This window comes from Cariama cristata, unplaced genomic scaffold (assembly GCF_000690535.1).
Source record: "Cariama cristata isolate BGI_N322 unplaced genomic scaffold, ASM69053v1 scaffold15345, whole genome shotgun sequence".
NCBI classification, from domain to species: domain Eukaryota; kingdom Metazoa; phylum Chordata; class Aves; order Cariamiformes; family Cariamidae; genus Cariama; species Cariama cristata.
Genome location: NW_009617105.1, coordinates 2,987 through 22,270, shown reverse-complemented (window position 1 = coordinate 22,270; position 19,284 = coordinate 2,987). Strand labels below are relative to the sequence as shown.

Sequence of the window (19,284 nt, the reverse complement as noted above, 5' to 3'; positions counted from 1 at the left end):
CAGGAGCAACAGCATCCAAGGCTAGGTGTCATCACCATGCTGAATGCCTGCTGAGTGACTCCGATTACATCCCCTGGGTTAGAAGACCCAAACGTTGATTCTGTCCAGAGTTGCGTATGAGAGACAGCACATATTGACTTAAGTAGAACTACAGCTGTCCTGATGCTTCCCCTCTCGCTTTTAATTCATCTGTTCACACTTACAACTTTTCCCTCGCAAAGAGAAAATGCCCGGGAGAAATGCTACACTTAGTAACTGTGCTGTATCAAGGCTGCTTTGTGCCTCTCTCCAGGATCTCCCTCACTTCTTCATCCAAAGAAGGTAGAGGCAAACACACATCCAAGTCTCTGTTTTTGCTGAGGCTAAGTAGGAACATGGGACAACATGAATCTGTGCAAGTCATGAGCAGGGTTGATCTGAACTCAAAGGCTGACTGGGGTAAGCAGGTTCTTTGCTTCACGGGTTTTAAGATGAAGATTGTTTATGGTGGCCGTTCATCCTGACTTCCTTCCCTGTGGCACTCAGAGTTCACCCAGCGGCTCCAACATTTGTAGCCAGAAGAGCTGTTTTAGAGAGATGGCCAAGTGGGAAGATCACGAAGGAGCACATTGTCACTAATGAGAAAGCTGAACCACGAAGTGGAATGGAGCTCCTTGCAAACAGCACCTGCTTCTGGTGCCATCTAAATGTTGGCTCCCAGATCTGGGTTGTGTGCTGCTCTGAGTTACCTGCCTTTTGCCTCCCAGGAGTCTCTGCAGCTTATATTTTCTTTTTCCTGCTCTGCAACAGCGCAGGATTGGATACTGCAGCTCAGTAGCAAGTAAATTGGTGGATGAAGCCATTTCTGTGTAGAAGCTGCTGAATGCTCTAGGAGCACTGCAGATAGAAAGCAATCATAGGAATAAAAGCATATGGGTTTCAGTTATCGGCACCCAAGCCAAAACAATTTCCCTAAGATGAGGAAAAAATCATGAGCTTCCCAGGATGAAGTCACTGTTGTCTTCTGTGTCTTGGTGCTTGGACAGTCCTTTTGGAAGGGAGAGGGAGCACTGATGTACTTGCTCATCAGCAAGCAAAGGGACAATGTCCTTGAAGTCCCACCAAAGAGGCTGATCTGCTAGCTCAAGATTGCGGCTCCAAGCAATCCTAGGAGTGTTGGAGCTCTTCTGGGAGAGTTACAGCTTCTTCTGGCATTTGCCCATTCTCCTCATTCTGGTGAGCTTTTTCAAACAAGGTCAGTAGCGACTGGAAGATGTCTTCTGCTTAGAGACCTGCATGTAGGAAGACATTCCCCTGATTCTCTGTGTTCAGTGTTGTCGAAGAAGAAGCTGAGAGCTGCTTCCCAAACTGTAGGTTGAATGTTTTCCACGTCTTCTCTGAAATTGCGCAGTGCGACATAGTGCCCACAAGCAAACAGGATTATCATCAGCAGAGTACTGAGCGGGATTTTGGGAACGCTGAGTTCACGATGGTTCAGGAAGTACCCTGACATTTTCCCTGGGAAGCAGTTGTGGCCAGATACCCCAGCCTGGTTTTGCAGACTTCAGAGTTATGCTGTCACTGTGCTGAACCTCTGACATGCAAACTTTGGGGTTTTTATCCTGACACCTGACAGGTTGTCCAAGTGACCTTTCTCTCAAGCATTCGTACTGCTGATCCCAGGGTATCACCCTGACAGTCTGCAAGGATCACTGCTTGGACCTCTCCGTGAGGCTTTCTGAGGTTCATGCATTGCCCTGCAGCGAACACAGGGAAACAGTTTTTGCCAGGACTGGCATGAGCAGAGCTGCACCGCTTCATTCTGCCTTCAGATCTGGCCCATCATTTTCAACCACCCCCATGACTTGGGAAGAAGTTCATCCTGCTTCTTGTTTTTTTAAAAATAAATCCACTAGCCCTATTCAGCATACTTGTAGGCACTTGAACACATCAGACCCATACTGGTCTCTGGGCAAACACAGTAGAAGCATCTCCTGCCCCTTTCCAAGGGACACACTTGTTCCCTGGGACCAAAGGTAGGTCTTACGATGAGCCCTGTGCTCATCCTTCCCCTGAAGCTCCCGCTTTATGTAGTGACTCATGCTAAACTATGCAAAGCCAAGTTCAGCTGGCTGAAGAGCATGCACTTGTAGCCTTTTGCACTGATTTCACTCAAATGGATCAAAAGAAGAGCTTCAGTGATATCAAGGCAATTTTATGTGTCAGCCAGGCCTGCGTAAATTTTTTGGGGTGTTCTCCCTGAAAGCCACACTGACTTCTCCAAAGGGAGGAGAAGGGGCATCTGGGAATGAGGGCATCTGTCCCTGTCAAAGAGATACCGAGGAGGAGTCAGGTAAAAAGTTCCAAAATGACACATACCTGTTTCCAAATTTTACAATTTTCGGGGTCATTTGACTTTTCAGGGTTTTTTAAACCCATCTGATATTTTCGTGGCATGGGTCTAGCGGTTCCTATGGAGCATCCCCTTAGTGAACATCCCATCCATAGAGGAACCAGATGTATCTGCACAAACCTAGTGCTCCCAAGGGGGGTCCCATCATCTTTCTTGGTGTGGCACGTGCGGGTAGAAGGTGCTTCCTTCATGGGTAGGAAAACGGGGTGGGGGGGAAAGAATATGCACTGCTTAGCCTGAACTAATCCAACTTCCTCACCCAGCCGCACTTGCCAGAGCTGAAACGTTAACGTCTTTCTCTTCTCTTAAACTCGCTCTAGGTATCAAACTGGTTTGGAAATAAGAGAATCCGGTACAAGAAGAACATAGGTAAATTTCAAGAGGAAGCCAATATTTATGCTGCCAAAACGGCTGTCACGGCTACCAATGTGTCAGCCCATGGAAGCCAGGCTAACTCACCCTCAACTCCCAATTCAGCTGGTTAGTTTTTGTTTTTTTATTTTGGGTTGTTAGTGTTCGTTTTTTTGTTCATTTCCCCCCTCCTTCTAATCTCTCTTTTATTTTCTCCTTTTGGTTATTTCAATTTTTATTTTCTGGTTTTGGTTGGCTCACTTTTGTGGTCTTTTAAAAAACCAAAAGAGATGGGTTTGGTTTTGGGGGTTGTTTTGTGGGGGGTACTTTATTTTCTTTGCTCTGTTTTTCCCCTTTTTTCTTTTTTTTTTTTTTTTGTCTTCCCTTTCCCTGTTCTGTTTTTTGTTGGAGAAACGATATGATCAGACCTTGTGACTGACGGTGCCACGTTGGGGGTTATATGCATGGATGGCAAAGAGAAAACAAGAAAAATGATCTGAAAAAAGTTGCTGGGATTGCTTGCACTTTGGGGGAGAAAAAAAATAATTTAAAAGTTGTTGCATAATGATTTTATTTCACTGGGGCTGAAAGCATGAGTGGCCCTAATGGATAAAACCCAGCATTTCTGGGATGTCCTAACTCCTGCCATTTTGGGGGTTGTTTTGGGTAGATTTTTATCCTTTGATTTTATTTCTGTTGTGGTTACCTTTGATTGCTTACATGACAGTATCTGGATCACCTGCAAGAGTCTGCTCTGTGTGAATTTTATTTTCTCTTTGTGTCAGTGCGATCCAGGGAAATCCATGGGTCGTTCCCTTCCCTTTCCCCCTTTGCTGCCCGTTTGCTGTGGTTTCCATTTGCTTGTTTTGAGGGTCAAAGGCACAGAGCACCTTGCCCAGATTTCAACTCCTCTGCTAGAGAACGATGCTTAGTTCATGTGTGGTGCCTGCTATAAGGATGGCCAACCCAAAAATGATCCCAGCCTGCGGCCGACTGGTTGTGCTCTGCTCCCAAGAGCGATGGAAAATTGGGATTTGTTTAAAAGGAAGGAAAAAAGAGAACTTTGTGGATGCCATGTACTTCGTTATCCATGCGAATATCTGTGTGCCTGTTTTCTTTTTAGGGGTGGGAGGGAGAGTGGGAATGTGCCACTCTTGTGCCTTTGAGCTTGGTGTCTGCTCATAGTACCCTTTCACTGGGGCGTGATGCTTGCAGTTATCAGGTAGGCTACTAAGAGGAAGGAAACAGTGGGGAAGCAAAGAGGATGGTGGGCAGCAGGAGAAACTGGATGTTAAGTAGACCGCCAGTGGTACAGCATGCAAATCATGGAATCATAGAATGGTTTGGTTGGAAGGGACCTTAAAGATCACGTAGTGATCATCGTTTAGATCAAATGCTGCTCGCTGTCAGGACATGCTTCTGTAGTGAGCGCAACCCTGCCTGTGACAGGTATCAGAGGAATTGCACCCCAGAAGCATCCCCAGATCTGGAGGATTTGAGTGGAAAGTGAAGAGCCAGGGGTCAAACAAGGGGAGAAGCCACTGGTGTGGATCTCTGGCTGATTTCCCAAACCAGCCCCCCAGGGGGAAGGCAAAGGCAGTCCATTACCCATGAGCTAATGTGGTCAGCGGTGGTTGATGGCTCTGTGCTGGGGAGCTCGTCCACACCTTGCAGGGGCTCATGTCGCCGGCTTGCACAGCAGCAAGTGGTAGAAGGCTTATTCAGTTGGGAATTGGAGAGAAGACCCTACACACAACCCCTTCATTTTCAGGGGATGTGTTACTTGCTGGGGGTCTGCCCCCCAGAGCTACCTAGAGTAGAGGTGCTGCAGCTTTGGGTTGCAGGTCAGAAATCCTGCTGGGAGGCATCTCTCCCACCTCCTCCTCACCCAGGCTGCCGGTGAGCGAGCTGTGCTGCTGCTTTGACTCGACTGAGGTGCTCAGAGGGCTCAGGTGGGTGCGGCAGAGTTTTGCAGGGACAGATGGTTTGCAGGAATTTTGTTTGATTCTTTTCTTTTTGATTTGTTTGTGGTTTTTTTTTTCTTTCCCTTTTCCTTCCATTGTTTGAACTGCTAAAGATTTAGCTGCAGTTTTAAAAATGTCATCCTTTCCAAACAGCTCATTGGAAATACCTGGTCAGGTGGGGTCTCTTGACGTTAACACCCCCCAGTAGAAAAGGCTGGATGGAGGGTAGAGAGCAGAATTGCCTGTGTCGAGGGAGATGCCTGATGCCTGTGATGCTCTCCTGCAGTCCATATCAGCTTGGACCAAAGAGACACAGCTTTCCTTCTTTTCCTCTTTCTTCAACTGGAGTCAGATCCAAAGGTCTGGAACAGCAAGGGAAGAGCTTCAGATTGCTTAAATGGGTTTGGATCTGGCCTGTGTGTAGTTGAATAGGCATTTCCCCAGTGCCTGCCCAGTTAAATAGTTCTCCGGTGCGAGGCTGTTTCTTCGCCTTCCCTGCAGGCAGCAACACGGCTATTTCAAAGATAAATTGGCCAGTACCCTGCAGTAAACAGCTGAGATAATCCCTGGATAACACTACGCTTTCAAGGAAGGACAAACAGTCTTGTTATTAACGGGTAAGACTTGAGCTCCTGGGTCCTCTTTCTGGCTCACTCATCTGCACTCCAGAAACATTGACCTCTTTTCAGGTGCATAACATGCCGGCACTGCTAAAGCAGCACATCAGTGCGAGGGGAGCTCGCGGGCCATGGAGGTCCTTTTTCTGCTAGAAGGAAAGTGTTTCTAACCTGGCCCAGATCCCACCACCCTCCCTGTACGCTGCAGCAGGGGAGGCCCTGCTGTCAGCACTGCAGTAGTCTCTGGGTCAGCTTGCAGAGATAGTGGATTTGGATGTCCTTGTAAGTCCTCTCCTGAGAAGACAAGTGGAAGGGCCTCAGAATTTTATCTCCAACAGTGGCATCCCAGGTTGAGATTTCCCCAGCTGACACCTGCGGATGTAACACCTCAGTCAAGCATCTCTGCATTGTCACACTGTGGGGCAAAGGCACGTCCCGAGGACATCTGGAGTCGTGGTACCTCCCCTGCTTCAGGTTGCCCTGTAGGTACTAGCAGCAAGAAGCACACCTGTACATGCTAGGTCTGAAATACCTGTCTGTGAAAGATTTGGAGGATAGTGTCAAGGGCCGTGAGCCATCCTGATGTGCTGAATTGCCCTGGGAGGAATGTGGAAGTGGATGAAGAGGTGAAGGACTAAGATGGATGATATCTCTCCTTTTACACCATGGACTTCTTTCTGTTTTCAGATCATTGGCTCAGACTTTGGTGAGGAAGGAGCCAGAACAAAGACAGGATTTGCTGGGAATTTGTAGGACCTCCTCATTTAAATACATTGTAGGGCATGTGGAAAGAAAGACAGTAGGCAGAGGACAGGTCATGAGAAAGAAACGACCAGCAATGTAGTCCCTGGAGGGCCATGATGTTGGAAGAGAAGGTGGAACTGGATGCGATGGGACTTGGGACAGGAGCTAAATTCATTTCTGCTGTGGCTACGCAGGCCCATCTGTTCTCTGCATTGATACCCATGTTACCGGAGATCGGTGAATGGCTACAGTCAGTCAAAGAGATTGGCCACACGTTGACAAGGGCAAGGTTTGCATCTGTCTAGCCATCTGGCATGTTCAAAGCGGGGTCCCCCATCCTCAGTCACCCAGGCCTGAATGTCAAACACCTTTTCATCCTGAATACGCACAGTTGGGCTTTATCAGCCAGATGTTCAAATAAGCTGAGATGTCTGGCTCATTTGGGCTAACAACTCCCCATCCTCACTTTGATTGCCTGGACAATCTCAGCACAAAAACCACATGGCAAATGAAAGCTATTTTATGTGGGCAGACCCCTTTGCCAACTAAAGTCCTCAAGGGCCACACACAGGTGATGACATCCAGTGAAATCTTCCATGCAGAGCAGCCAAAATTGTCCTAAACTGTTTTTTTTTCCTGCTCACCCTTTTGTTTTGTAAAAATCTTCTTGCAAAGCTGCTGATGGAAGGGATCATGCTGTCTGGAAATGTGCTTCCTCCACTTGTGGCAATCACTTGTCCGGAGCACAGCACTGGAGAGCACCCTACTTCAGCAGAGGGGCTGTTCTGCTCGTGGTCTTGCTGTCTTCAGTGTTGGTTGGCAAGTGAAAAAGAACAGATGACCTGCTGGATCATCTCAGGCTTTTAGACCTGCTGTCAAACTTGGTGGCTTTGTCCAACTGAGGAGCTACGTGGTCCATCAAGTTCTTCCCTCATCTGTCACCATGGTAGAAACACAAGGAAAAGTTACAGGGCAGATAAATTCAGTCCTCTCAATGCATATATGTCATTGCCATTGACTTCAACTAGGAGTCTTGCATACATGACCAAAGTTGACTTCAGTGGTTCAGTGTGCTGGATCTCCATCTCATTGGTGGTAGGTGGTATGAGGCAGCAGATGAGGATGGCTTGATTTCAGCTCCAGTGAACACTTACCATGTTTGTTTATTCTTGATGCTGTTTGAATTGTCGGATACTTTAGAGAAAAGGATTTGTTAGAGGTCCTGGAAGATTTGAGGTGGAAGTTGAGACTGTCAGCACATTGGAGAAGACAATAGAGAAGCTGGAGAAGCAGCTCTCTGAAGAACTGGAGAAGTGGTGCAAGAACTACCAACAGTCAAGCTTGTGAGGATTTTTGAACTGGAAGCAAACTTGAAGTAGGTTTTGCTCATCAGAAATGTTAGGAGTGAAAGAGATCTCTTTGCAGGCATTGTTTTGATTTAGGCTTTCAGCCAGTGGCAAGATCTGACTGCCATAGCTTGTTTAAACATCTCTAGCACTCTTTCTGAAGCTGGTGGTGACCTGATAGAAACTCAGCACTAAGGAATAGTGGTGATAGGTCTTGGATTTGATAAGATGTCTGAAGATGAACCAGTGTTCCACACTGCTACAAGTTATGAAAAGTGTTTGTTTTTCTGGTGTGGTTTGGGTTTTTTTTTTGTCTACACACAATAGTATCGAGGGACTTCATGCCAAACTCGGAGCCCTTTCCTCCTGGGTTCACAAGCTCAAAGATGGTCGTTACCTCTCAGTTCTTGAGGAGCCCTAGATCAAATTATGACCACCGAAGACCTTTGGTATGTTCACAATGAAACCTTTCAGAGGGACAGATTAGATTTATGATGGAGCCTCCTCCAGTGGAAGGATTTGCCTTGTATTCCCGGATCGTGTCTCCGTGGAGGATACCAGAGTCTTAATTTTCAGTGCTCTTCACATTCCTGCCCTCTCTCCCACCTCAGTGCATCAGCCCCTCTTAGCCATGTCTCTGAGACTTTAGGCCGTCATAATTTTCATACGTGACTAGTACACAGGCAGCGGAGTGCTGAAGCAGCAGAGCGGCAGCGCAAAGGACTCTCTGCAATTACGGCTCTGATACAAATGCATCCGTACGTGTGGGGCCATTGGTATGCGCATATTTATCTTTGTATCCACATCAGCGGCAAGACATATTTACCGTTTAGATATGCACATATATTGTAAAAATACCCTGTGCCAATAGCAGTGTATATCTTGTAAGTGACATCTCCAGCGCTCCTCATGATTTCCAAGACACCGACACTCTTCAGAACTAGAGTTTGTGGCTGTTTGTTTATTTTTATTTCCTCCCTCCCGGTCTCAATTTTACGGCCAGGTTTGTTAAGTTTTGGTAAAATATCAGTTAAGTTTATGGCATTTTTATTTGTTATTACTGTTACAGTTTTCTTTTGGTAGGGCAAGGTGGGATGAAATGTTGCTCTACTGGGGCAGAGCGATAGCGGTGCCTTGGCAGGTGCTCAGGGATTCCCAAGTCCTCTTCCCAGCTCTGCCACTGACTATTTGGTGATCTCAGAGGTTTCTGCTCACCTTAAAAGAGCAGGAGAACGTTCTCTGCTTCTTGTGAGCGGTGGCGGCAAAGTCCTGTGGTTCTCAGCCACTGCAGGAGTACGAAGCCACGTTACTGCCCTGTTGCTTTTATGCCGGTGGTCAAAGCCATCATTCAGAAGACCGGATAGGAAGCATCTTTGTGTATGTGAAAAGTGCCCATCTTCACACTTAAAGTTGAGCAATGTCAGGGTGGGCTGTCCTCAGTCCGCCAGCTCATTTCCCTAGGTTTTTTGCTTTTAAAATAGCGAGTAACCTGAGAGGTTGGGAAGTGACAGGAACCCTTTGCCAGCTGAGCAGAGGAGGTGATGGTTACAGCTGCCTTCTGACTAGTCCCGGTTATTTTATGTAGAGCTGTGGGATTGCTCTCTGGAACAGGTTGGGCAGGGTTGACAGTGAGCACAATGAGCTATTCCTGGCTCTGCTCTTTTCAGGCATTCGTGGGAGGGTCCTGATGCAAGACTCACTGTGCTGGGGATGAGTCTTTTCTTGACTGTCTTGGGCGTTGTATGCAGCGGTGATGTTTCTGCTTTCCTTCAATTCTGAGAGTTGCCAGCACCTGACAGAAGAGCCAGTTGCAAAAGGAGCAGCAGGGAGTTTAATGAACATGAAGTCTCCAGCATAGACCTCCCACCTGCTCCTTGACCTTTCTTGGGGGTGGCTTCCTTCAGAGGAACCTTCCCTGTCCACCTCCAGGGCAGAGCTGGGGTCTGTCCAGAGTGTTTCTTCCCTCTCCAGCAAAGGGGAGGGGGATTGCCAGGCGTTTCTCAGAGCATACGCATGAGCCATAGTTGGGCAATTCCACCAGGACTGTGGTTGCCAGTCTTCCAAGTTGGAAGTGGCGGTGGAGATGACGAGAGTGTATTTGGGGTTGGAGCTGAAAGCGTAGCTGACCTGGGCCCCTGAAGTCTCTCCTTTCCAAGGCTAACGTCATGTATATAACCAAACCTTGCACGTTGAGCTGTCTCACACTTAACGCGCTGATCTGCACGATAAGTTCTGAAATAATCCCATAAAACCTTTTGATTTATTTTTAACCCCCTCCCTCCTTCCCCACCTTCCAGTTACGTGATGGGTTTGTTTCTCCCATTCAGTAGTTGAGGAGATGCTCAGATATCTCAAAGCTGGAAGCAGAAAGCCTTTTTTCTATGAAGACGGGATTTTTTTTTTTTCTTTTCATTTGTGGTTTTTTTTTCCTCCTGATCCCACCCAGTTGTCTTCACCGTTATCATTTTTTTAGCGTAACATTGGCGACTGGTGCATGCAGTGGGGAATTTGCTTACAGAGCTCGTTCTTCTGGGGCAGCTGGCCCGGAAGGGCTGTGACACCCTGGCGTTCTCTCATGGCCCATCACGATGAAAGACATTTGCCAACATGATGGGCACTGGGATTCTAGCCCAGGTGCCTTCACGATTTTGTGAGCCTTGGTTCCTGGTGTGCTGCAGTTCCCACCAGGGATGGGTTCCTGATGTCCTGAAGGCAAACCCACGCACCGCTCCCTCGCAGAGCTCCCGGTGGCTCAGCAGGAGCTCCGGCCGTGGAACTGGATGGTGCCTGGATGTGCTCGCCCTGCAGAGAGCCGTGCGGTGTAGACTTACCCTCCCTGATCTGAGCTTCTCAGAAGCAGCAATAGCATGGGCCTGGTTCGCCCTGCTCAAAAGTCTCGATAGCGAGGCTTCTTTGGGTAATTCTGTTCTCCAGTGCAGTCTGCTGGGTGGACACCTCCAACAACCGAGATTTTCAAAACTGCGTGGAGGATTTTGATGCCCTGAAATGAAGGGAAAGCGCTGTCCGAGTCCTCTAGGCTGGGTGTTGTTTGTCTCGGTTGAAAGCATGAAGAGTCCTTCCTCCAGCTGAGGAGCTGTTGAAGAATGTTCTTGGCATTGAGCTGTAACAACATGTGGCTTTGAATAACCTCAAGAGTGCATCCTTTTTTTTGCTTGCTCTGTTCTTCATACTACTAACCTGACTGTGTGTTTTGTTTTTGTGGTTGCTTTGCATGTTGTTCCTTCCTCTTGGCTGAGAGTCATGGGGTGGATCTTTTTCCTTTCTGTGATTCAGTCTTTCCTTTCCAGGTTCTTCCAGTTCTTTTAACATGTCAAACTCTGGAGATTTGTTCATGAGCGTGCAGTCTCTCAATGGGGATTCTTACCAAGGGGCCCAGGTTGGAGCCAACGTGCAGTCACAGGTAGGGACCCATCCGATGTACTGCCAGTGAATGCATTAGTGTTGGAGGAGCCTTTGATTGTATTGGCACTTCTCCCTCCCGTCCGAAAAGAGCAAATCTCAACCAGCACAAATGAACCAACCAACACTTGAAAAAGGCAAACCAAACCGAAAAAGCAACCAACCAACCAAAAAAAAAGCAACAGCAACAACCACCAAAAAAAAAAATCAATCCAAAAGAAACCAAAAACAAACAGCCAACCAAACCAACAACCATGGTCTTGAGGAGACTTGCCCACACTTTGTGAATGCATTTGGCTCTGGCTTGATAGTCATACTAGGAGGAGAGGAGGTTTCGGAGAACAGGCACAAACTCAAACAAGAGCAGCTGAGGTTTAGGTTCTGCTTGCTTTATTTTTCCAAGGGAAGGGGCCAGATGTTTGGACTGGTGTCTCGTTTTACAAGGCTTCCACTTACTCCTTTGATACCGAACCAGGTGTCTGCTGAGAGGCAAGAAATGTTCAAATACACAGCTAGATTTTTAAAGTTTTTTTTAATTAAAAGCCACCCTTCACCATCTCCCCAAAGCACAGGCACTCACACCACCCATGTACACACCAACAAGACAGAACGAGGGAGCTTTGAGCAGCGTTACTGAAATGTCAACCCATGTTTTGGGCAAAAAGAAAGAATTAAAAATAACCAGGAACTCACTCGAATCTCCCACCTCCCATCCGATGTCCAGATGTGCCATGAGTCCACTCTCTGGTGTCTAAGGCTCTATACAAGGCTGTGTTGAGAGACGACAGCCACTCTGACACTTCTGCATCGGGCAAGGAGAGCTCTCTAAAGCCGAGATTGCTCCCCTCGCAGTGCTGGCCGCAGAGCAAGCGTGTCATCCGTGGGCGACGAGACGTGCTCGCCACACGTACCGCTGCCGGGGCTGGGCTGGGGGAGTGGAGGGAGAGGAACGAGGCACCCAGAGGAGACCTGTCGGTGCCTTTGCCATGGTAGGTATGTTCTTTTTCTGGACCCTCTGAAATGAAGGCACTCGGCTGACTCCAAGGATTTCCTTCCACTGCCGTGGGCTTCCTGGCACATTGGGGCTGAAGGGTGGAAGGGGGTAGGGGTAGGAACGTGGGTCCTCGAGCACGATGGTGGAGCCAGCCGCAGCATTATACTTCAGGAGGTCCCACCCCACGCTTACCACGCTGTTCTCCCTCTCCACTCTTTTTGTCAAAAGACTTGGGGCCCAGGAGAGCATGACGGGGTCGCCGGGGCAGGTGGAGGGTGGCGAGGGAGGCAGGAGCACTCCTCTGGCTTGGCTCTCACCGCAAGACCAACTGCAGTTCTCTTTTACCTCTCTTCAAATATATATCTTTATTTTTATTATTATTATTGCTGTTTGCTTGTTTTGATCTTGCCAAAGATGAACTGAAGCGGCTTTGCCCACTAACCTTTCATTCACTCTAATTTGTGTCTTTGTTGTCGTTGGTCTGTTTAGGTGGATACCCTTCGCCATGTTATCAGCCAGACAGGAGGATACAGTGACGGACTCGCAGCAAGTCAGATGTATAGTCCGCAGGGCATCAGTGTAAGAAAAAAATAGGCTCGGGTTCTTGTTTTATTTTTCTTTCTTTTTTTTTTCATTTTTGTTCTCTCACTACCAATTATTTCAAAGCCATAGGGCTCAGAATGCCACTTAGTAGGACTTGTCTTTGCTTTTACGGTCACCTAGTTTATTGCTTCTGTATCGGTCATGCCAACGGCAGAGCTTTGCCCACAAAAAAAGTGGCGACCGGGCAGGCTTTGTGCAGGCAGCTGGCGTCTAGGACTGTCAGAGCCGATCAGCGTTTGCCTGGCACCTGCGGCCACACGCGCTCGGCCGAGAGGAGCTGCTAAACAGGTGACACCTCGTGTAACCACGGTGGGGAATGTCACGGCAAACGCCCCAGTCCAGAGGTGGCTCCATGCGGAGGCCAATGGCACTATCCCGGAACAACCATCTAAAAATAACCCACCTCTAGTCGGCATCTGAAAGCACGGCGGCGATGGGGTTGGCGGCAATAACGATTGCAAATAAAAGGAGAAAAAAAAAAACCCAAAGCCAGCCAACGTCAACCCAAGAAAACCTCGCCCAACTGGACTGGGGGAGGATGCGAGGGGGAGGGCGGTCTCTGGAGCATCTTCTCCTTGTTCTTGGGTGCGCTGGCGGGTTCTGACTAGCATGAAAATGCGTAGCGACAAGCTGTGTCGCACAGGGGGAAATCGATCAGACACACACAAGGAGAACCCAGTGTAGATTCGGGACAGCAATCCAACTTCATTTCTCAGATCAATCGTCTGCCATCTCAGCGGCGGTGACAGCAAGCTGGGAGAAGAGGGCAGCCTGGAAAAGGAGGCTGTGAGCGCCGAGTGGGTGGTGGCAGTGGTGTCCGGGGTGGCTCGGAGGAGGGGGCGACTGGCCCTGGACATGGCTGGCTGCCACCATCCCTATTGAGGAGGCTGAAGGTTGAGGTGGGGTGGTCTCAGACTGGGCAGGAAGGTGGTGATCATCCAGATGGGATGGTGGTCCTGCAGCCGAGCACCCCAGCGGGGTGCACCGTCCAGTCCTGTCACCCTCCCGGCCAAGACTTGTGCCATTTGTCACCTTGTACGTGACCATCTTCGGGCCATCGGCATGCAAGCGGCCACCGCCGGTGCAGGGAGAGAGTGCAGGGAGAGGGGTGCAGCGGGACGGGGGGCTATGCTCCCCTCTCCTGCGGGCGCAGGGGCTTAGTGGGCGGCTTGACGTCAGGAGGCAGAGGCAGGGAGGATTTGTGAAGTAATGTAATTGAACATGTGCAGATAATTATGTCTCGTTGCATAAGCCCGTTGCAAAAACGGCGCTTGGAAATGCCACATGAAAGAGCCTATCGTTCCGCATTAATTTCTCCGTGTGCTGAATTTATTCCCTTTCTGGCTTTTTAATACTTAGAGAGTAAATGAATCGCAGGCTGATCATGATAAGAGATGATACTTTTGTATAAATTAAAATACCCCCAAGGAAAGAGGCTGAGCTGATTATGGTTGCAGTTGGCTTGGAAAATAACAGTGGACTGGGTTAAGCCAAAATTTGGGGGGGAGACTTGCTGCCAGGGATTACAAGGCACGGAGGGAGCGATGGGGGAGAGGAGAAGAAAGAGGTAGTGGAAACTCAAAAGCTGAATAGGACAAGAAGAGCTGGGCTGGTGTTTCTGACCGTGGTAATGGCAGAACCAGTATTACCACGAGCAGCACTGGGAACTGGTGACCTGAGAGCAGCTCAGTCGCCCGTGCGCTTCCCAAATGGGGATCTGGCATGGTGGCATCCGATGGCTCCTCAGGGAGGGAAGGAGCCCAAACTGGCCTGAATTGGAGGTTGTTCAGAAAGGGGCAGGGTGGCAAGTGGGCAAAGAAACCACTTGGGTTTGGGGATGTTTCCCCATAAAACTGCAGTAGGCATGGGGAGCAAGACAGGGAGGCCAGAGCTGAGCAGATAGTTCAGGAAGCATCTTCTGGGTTGTCTCTCTGTCCCCAAATGTTTTGCTTCTCCTGTATCCCAGGCAGCGTGCTTCTCCCTGTAGCTTTTGTTGTCACTTAATGTCTTCCCGTTAGCTAGGTCCTTGAGGGGCCTCAGTTTGTCCATCCCTGAAGTGTGGCTGCCATCCAGTGAGCATTGATCCTGGGCAGGGTCCTGGGGAGCTGCTCAGTGCAGGCAGGGTGGGTGTCTTGTAGCAGGCAGGGCTTCCCTGCCTCTTCCCTGAACCCTTTAATGCCGAGGAAGGGCAGTGGAGGAAAGCTGTTAGTGATACAGAAAACTGCCGTCCCCGCATCACCCAAACACCCCCGTGAGCTGCTGGAAGGAGATGAGCTGAAACCTAGTCAAGAGCCCTGTCACAAAGATGTCTGCATGGGGCTGAGGTTAAGTCATCCCTGGAGCCCGTCAGGGCTGGGAAGTCAGCGGCAGGTTGCCCAGCTCCACCGCTGCAAACCTTGGCAGGGGAGACAACGCTCGGGGTTTGCCTTCCTTGATGGAGGATGAATTTTTAAATGCATGTAAGTCATGACAGCTGAGGACAGGAATCTACCCAAAGCCCCATTCCCTCCATGGCTCCACTGCCTGATGCCTGACAGACCACTCCGCGGGGCGAAAAGGGCTGGAGTTGGTTCTGCATCGTTAGCAGGATAATGGGTGATGTCCCAGCCATTGCAATCTCCGTGACCCGCAGTGATGGCTGAGGCAGAGTGAGAACAGCCGCCCTCTCCTCTGCAGGTGGGGACCGGGTTGGGCAGCGCTGATCTCAGCAAGGGATGGGGATGCTCTTGGTGATGGAGGGATGGTAGGGGCAGGAGCCGTCTTGAGGGTACCCTGCCTTGCGTAGCACTGAGAAGAAGGAGGGACCCCCCCACACCTGAAAGGAGGGGATGTTTGGGCTCTGCTCCAGCCCTTTTTGCAGGCTTTGAGGTTGGGGGTTTTGCACTATTAAGTATGAGTGTGGTCATACTTAAGTGTCTGGTCCCTCTGGACAGTGCTTGTTTGTGGGAGTCCGTGTGTGTACCCAGCTGGAGGTCCCTGAGGCTTTGGGTTTCAAAGCGTTTAGATGTCCAGGTTCTGGTGGGTTTCAGTAGAAGCTGTCTCCTTACTGCCGTAATCCTTTGGAAGGTCCCAACCCAAAACATTGCCCTTCCTGCCTTTGCCCCGTGGCCCTAAATCCACAAAGTGTTTTAGGTCCCCTGTCTGCTAATTAATAAATGAGCTATAATCATCTGAAAAAAAAAAACCAAAACACCTTTCAGAAATTTCTTTTTGGACTTTATTTAATTCAATTTATAGATCATTTAAAAGTCTAAAATGAGCGGCTATTTTTACAGTTCATCAGAGTGCAAGGTTTTTGATTTAAAAGTGCCGTTGTGCAGAGCTGTGCCTATTCACAGTGCGGCATGTGTCGCCGCGATGGCGGTGCTCAGTGGAAGGTTGTGCCGTTGAGTTTTGATCCACTCTGGTCAGCAAGGACCACTGGTCACCAGTTCCTGAGGAGGTGAGACCTCCTTGCTTTTGCTGAGACCCCTTTCCAAGAATTTGGGCCTTGAAAAGAAAGTTGTTGCTCTGCTCCTCAGCAAGCTGTGGTTCACCATCATGATCATGAGCTGGGAGATGGAAGCTGGTCTGGCAGGGCTTCAGTGCCCAAGCCCCATCTGTTAGGGATGCCTTGGTGTGTCCTGAAGTTTGCCACCGTGACCCTTGGGAAGTGATGGCCAGACAAGGCTGGGTTCTCTGGTGTGTAATGAGAGCTTCAGCACCTCTCATAAGAAGACCCTAATACAAGTTTTTAAAAGCTCAGAGGTCTGCAACCTCTTTGAGGCTACTGCCAGTCTGTCAGACTTGCAGGTGTCTGGTGTGTTTGGAGGCTGACCTGACACCCTGCCCTGTCGACGGTGGGATATTGATTTTGTCACAGAAGGTGGGACGTCGAGACAGCCTCTGTACAAAACAGAAGGCTCTGTTAAAAACTGGCAGAAAAATCATGTCCCAGCCCCACGTAGGAGGCCCAGGCAGAGAGCCAGCCAGACTTGCTGGAGGTGACAAAAATGCTGAGAGACCTGCAGAAACGGGCACAAAACTCAGTTGTTTCAGCAGTTCATCACCAGGGCTCGCTCCACCACTTGGACACCCACCAAGGCTCTGCCTGTGCTTTGGCACCAGAAGGTGACATTTGAAGAGATGTCCTGGAGACCATTGCTCTGTCTTTGGCTTCTGCCACTCCAGGAGAAGTCACAGCTCTGTGCAGGGGCTCCTCCGCGGGTCTGTGAGGAGCAGCCACCTCCTCAGAAGACTCCTTTGTCTTTGAAGGAGATCCCAAGGGATTTACCACAGTCAGCTCCCAAGGAATCTCCTTGCTTCAGAAAGAGGCAGGACCAGCTGGATGGAATCAGATGCGTCCTGCACATGGCTTGGTCCATGCAGCAACAGGGTGAACTCCAGGATAAAAGGGATGAGCATGGATGGTGCCTACCTGCCCTCTGCCTGGGGAAGGATCCGGCCTCCTCCGGGAGGGCTTGTCCGTACCAAAGGATGGCGTCAAGATGATAAAGTCATGGCCAACCTTGGGGCCTCCTTTCCACCGCTTGACCTATAACTTGAGGCCTTCCCAGGCTGGGGGAGCAGGAGGGTGTGAGGTCTGTGGAGGGTGCCTCAATCCAGGTCAGCCTCTTCCCAGCATCCTCTTGGCTTCCCACTGGATGCCACCGAGGTGGTCGTCAGTAGCAAAAACTCCTGCAACACATGAAGGCTGAGTCCCAATCTAGAGTACCGTGGGGCTCCCCAGCATTTTGGGGCACAGGGTGCTAAACATGGAGGCACCATAGTCACTGTCTGCAAGACGTTCTCCCTCTCGCTCCTTCCAACCATGGCTGGCACGCAAAAGCCTCGCTAAAAATAGTTGAGCACAATAGGGACGGAGCCCTGCTCCGCACAGCCCCCTCCGCTCTCCCCCCTCCCGCTCGCCGTAATGACCCTGCAAACACTAAATGGCATCTGAGTGCATTAAGCAGCAAACTCTCCGGTGACATAGCAATTACGGCTCTGAAATAGATTTGGTGCGTCACGGAAGATAAGGGTTTTGAAAGTTTCTGTTGTGATTATAGCTTGTAACTCCAACAAATAACAGGCTTGGTAATAAGAGGCTGCCAGCACAGCTATTGTGGTTCTCTCTCACTGATGGCACGTAAATTGCTATTAATGTCCTAAGTGTACTTGAATATGCCAGTCTCGGGGCGGTGGAGTTGGCTCTGTGTCTCTCTTTACGCGGCCTGTCATTGTTGGGCTGATAATCTACAGTAATTGCTGCCTCTTGCAGCGGTCCAAGACGTGTAAGGGTGGATATTGCATCTCGGGGAGTGCAGGGACGGTGGGTCAGAGCCCGGCTGCAGCTGGAAGCTGGTGGGGGTGGTGGGCATGGTGAGGGCTCTGCAGGTGGGGGGGGGCACACGGGGCTCGTAATGTTCATCTGTAGTCTGGTTTCATGCTTGCACCCAAGGTGAAGTGGAGCAGGGTTTGCTAACCTGCTAGCAAGCTCAAGTCGCGGTTCCTGTCTTCCTTGCTGTTGCCTGAACCCATTTACAAGAGAGCGTGCAAACACACGTGCATGGAAGAACACACAAGCCCGGTGTGTGTGCGCACACCGCTGGCTTTTCTGCTTTGCATATGTCCTGCTGCGAGGTGATTTCAGACCTCAAAATGTGGATTCCCATGGCTCGTCTGTGGGCCACTCTTTTCTCCCATCCCAGCTGCCTCTCCACACGGGCGGCCGGACCTGCCAGCAAGTCCCGGATGGCTGCTCAGTGCCTTGGGGCGATGAGGCTTTTCCTACCCTTACCCCACTTTGGAGGTCTGCAGGATCCTGGCTGTTGGGGCCAGCGGTGGATGCCCTGTGCCAGGAGGCAGCAGGACAGGCAGCCAGAGAGGGCAAAGCAGCCTGGGCACATCTAAAGCAGGATGGCAACAGCTACTGACTCGAGCTTGGGCAGTGGTTGGGGAAGGATTAATTAGCCAAGCACTGAATCAATGTCAGAGCGAGCAGAGGAGGTTGGGTGTGACATCTGCTCATCTCCAAAGGGGATGGTGACCGCGGAGGAGCAGCTTCAGTGTGCTGTCGGCTCCTGCCTGCAGCAGCCAGGGCCCTCCGGTAGCCCTGCTCTTGAGAGGCTGGAGAATTTGGCTCTGCCTCTGTTTTTAGGAGAAGAAACGAGTTGTCTGCCATGCTCTGTTGTATGAACCCTTGGGTGGGATATGGTGGTGGCACCTCCGTTCCGCTGTGGCTTGGAGTCCCTCAAGGAGAGGTGATGGGGAGCATGGAGGACCAGCCCTGGGGTAGCAGAAATTTGTTTGTGGTTTTACTGCAAAGCGAGGAGGGGAATGCTCTTGTGTTGGGAGCAGAGAGGTGGCCCAAATCCCTGAATGTAGCCTTCACGGTGGTGGGAAGGGTATTTGGGCAACGTGTCTTCCCTGTGACAAGGCTTGGTGCTGATGGCTTCTCCCCTGCACAGGGACCACGCAAGAGGTGGGGTGCCTGGAAAGGTGGTGAGAAGGGACATAGAGTGATACTGGGGAACATGGCACAGCTCATAGGTCCCTCGGGACCCATCGCTTGTTTTGCATGTTCATAGCAGCTGGGTTCAGATAATGTCCCAGGATGGGCTTGCTGGGGTGAGGTGTTTGCTATTTTCCTCCTTCCGTATGGGGAATGGTCCTATTTGGGGGTAAAAAAGACCCCAAAGAACCAGAGCTCAGGGTTTCTGCAGAAGTATGTATTTTTTAAGGGACAGAATTTCCATGAGCACTTGCAATTTATCAAAAGCCCTGTTTTCAACAGAGTTGTTTCTGGCCCCATCTCACTGATGGAGCCCTGCGGTCAGTGGTGGGATGGGGAGCCCAAGGGGGCATCTTTGCC

At 50.0% G+C, this 19,284-nt stretch overlaps 1 protein-coding gene across 1 annotated transcript in view; it reads left to right on the top strand.

Annotated features, from left to right (window-relative positions):
• LOC104161851 (pre-B-cell leukemia transcription factor 1-like) overlaps nt 1-19,284 on the top strand; it is a gene marked incomplete at its 5' end in the record, with an annotated part of 25,200 nt that overhangs the window by 5,345 nt on the left and 571 nt on the right. Inside the window, 3 exon segments of the mRNA XM_009700416.1 lie at nt 2,713-2,872; nt 10,723-10,835; nt 12,318-12,407. Of these exon segments, the coding sequence (XP_009698718.1) occupies nt 2,713-2,872; nt 10,723-10,835; nt 12,318-12,407 (363 nt within the window).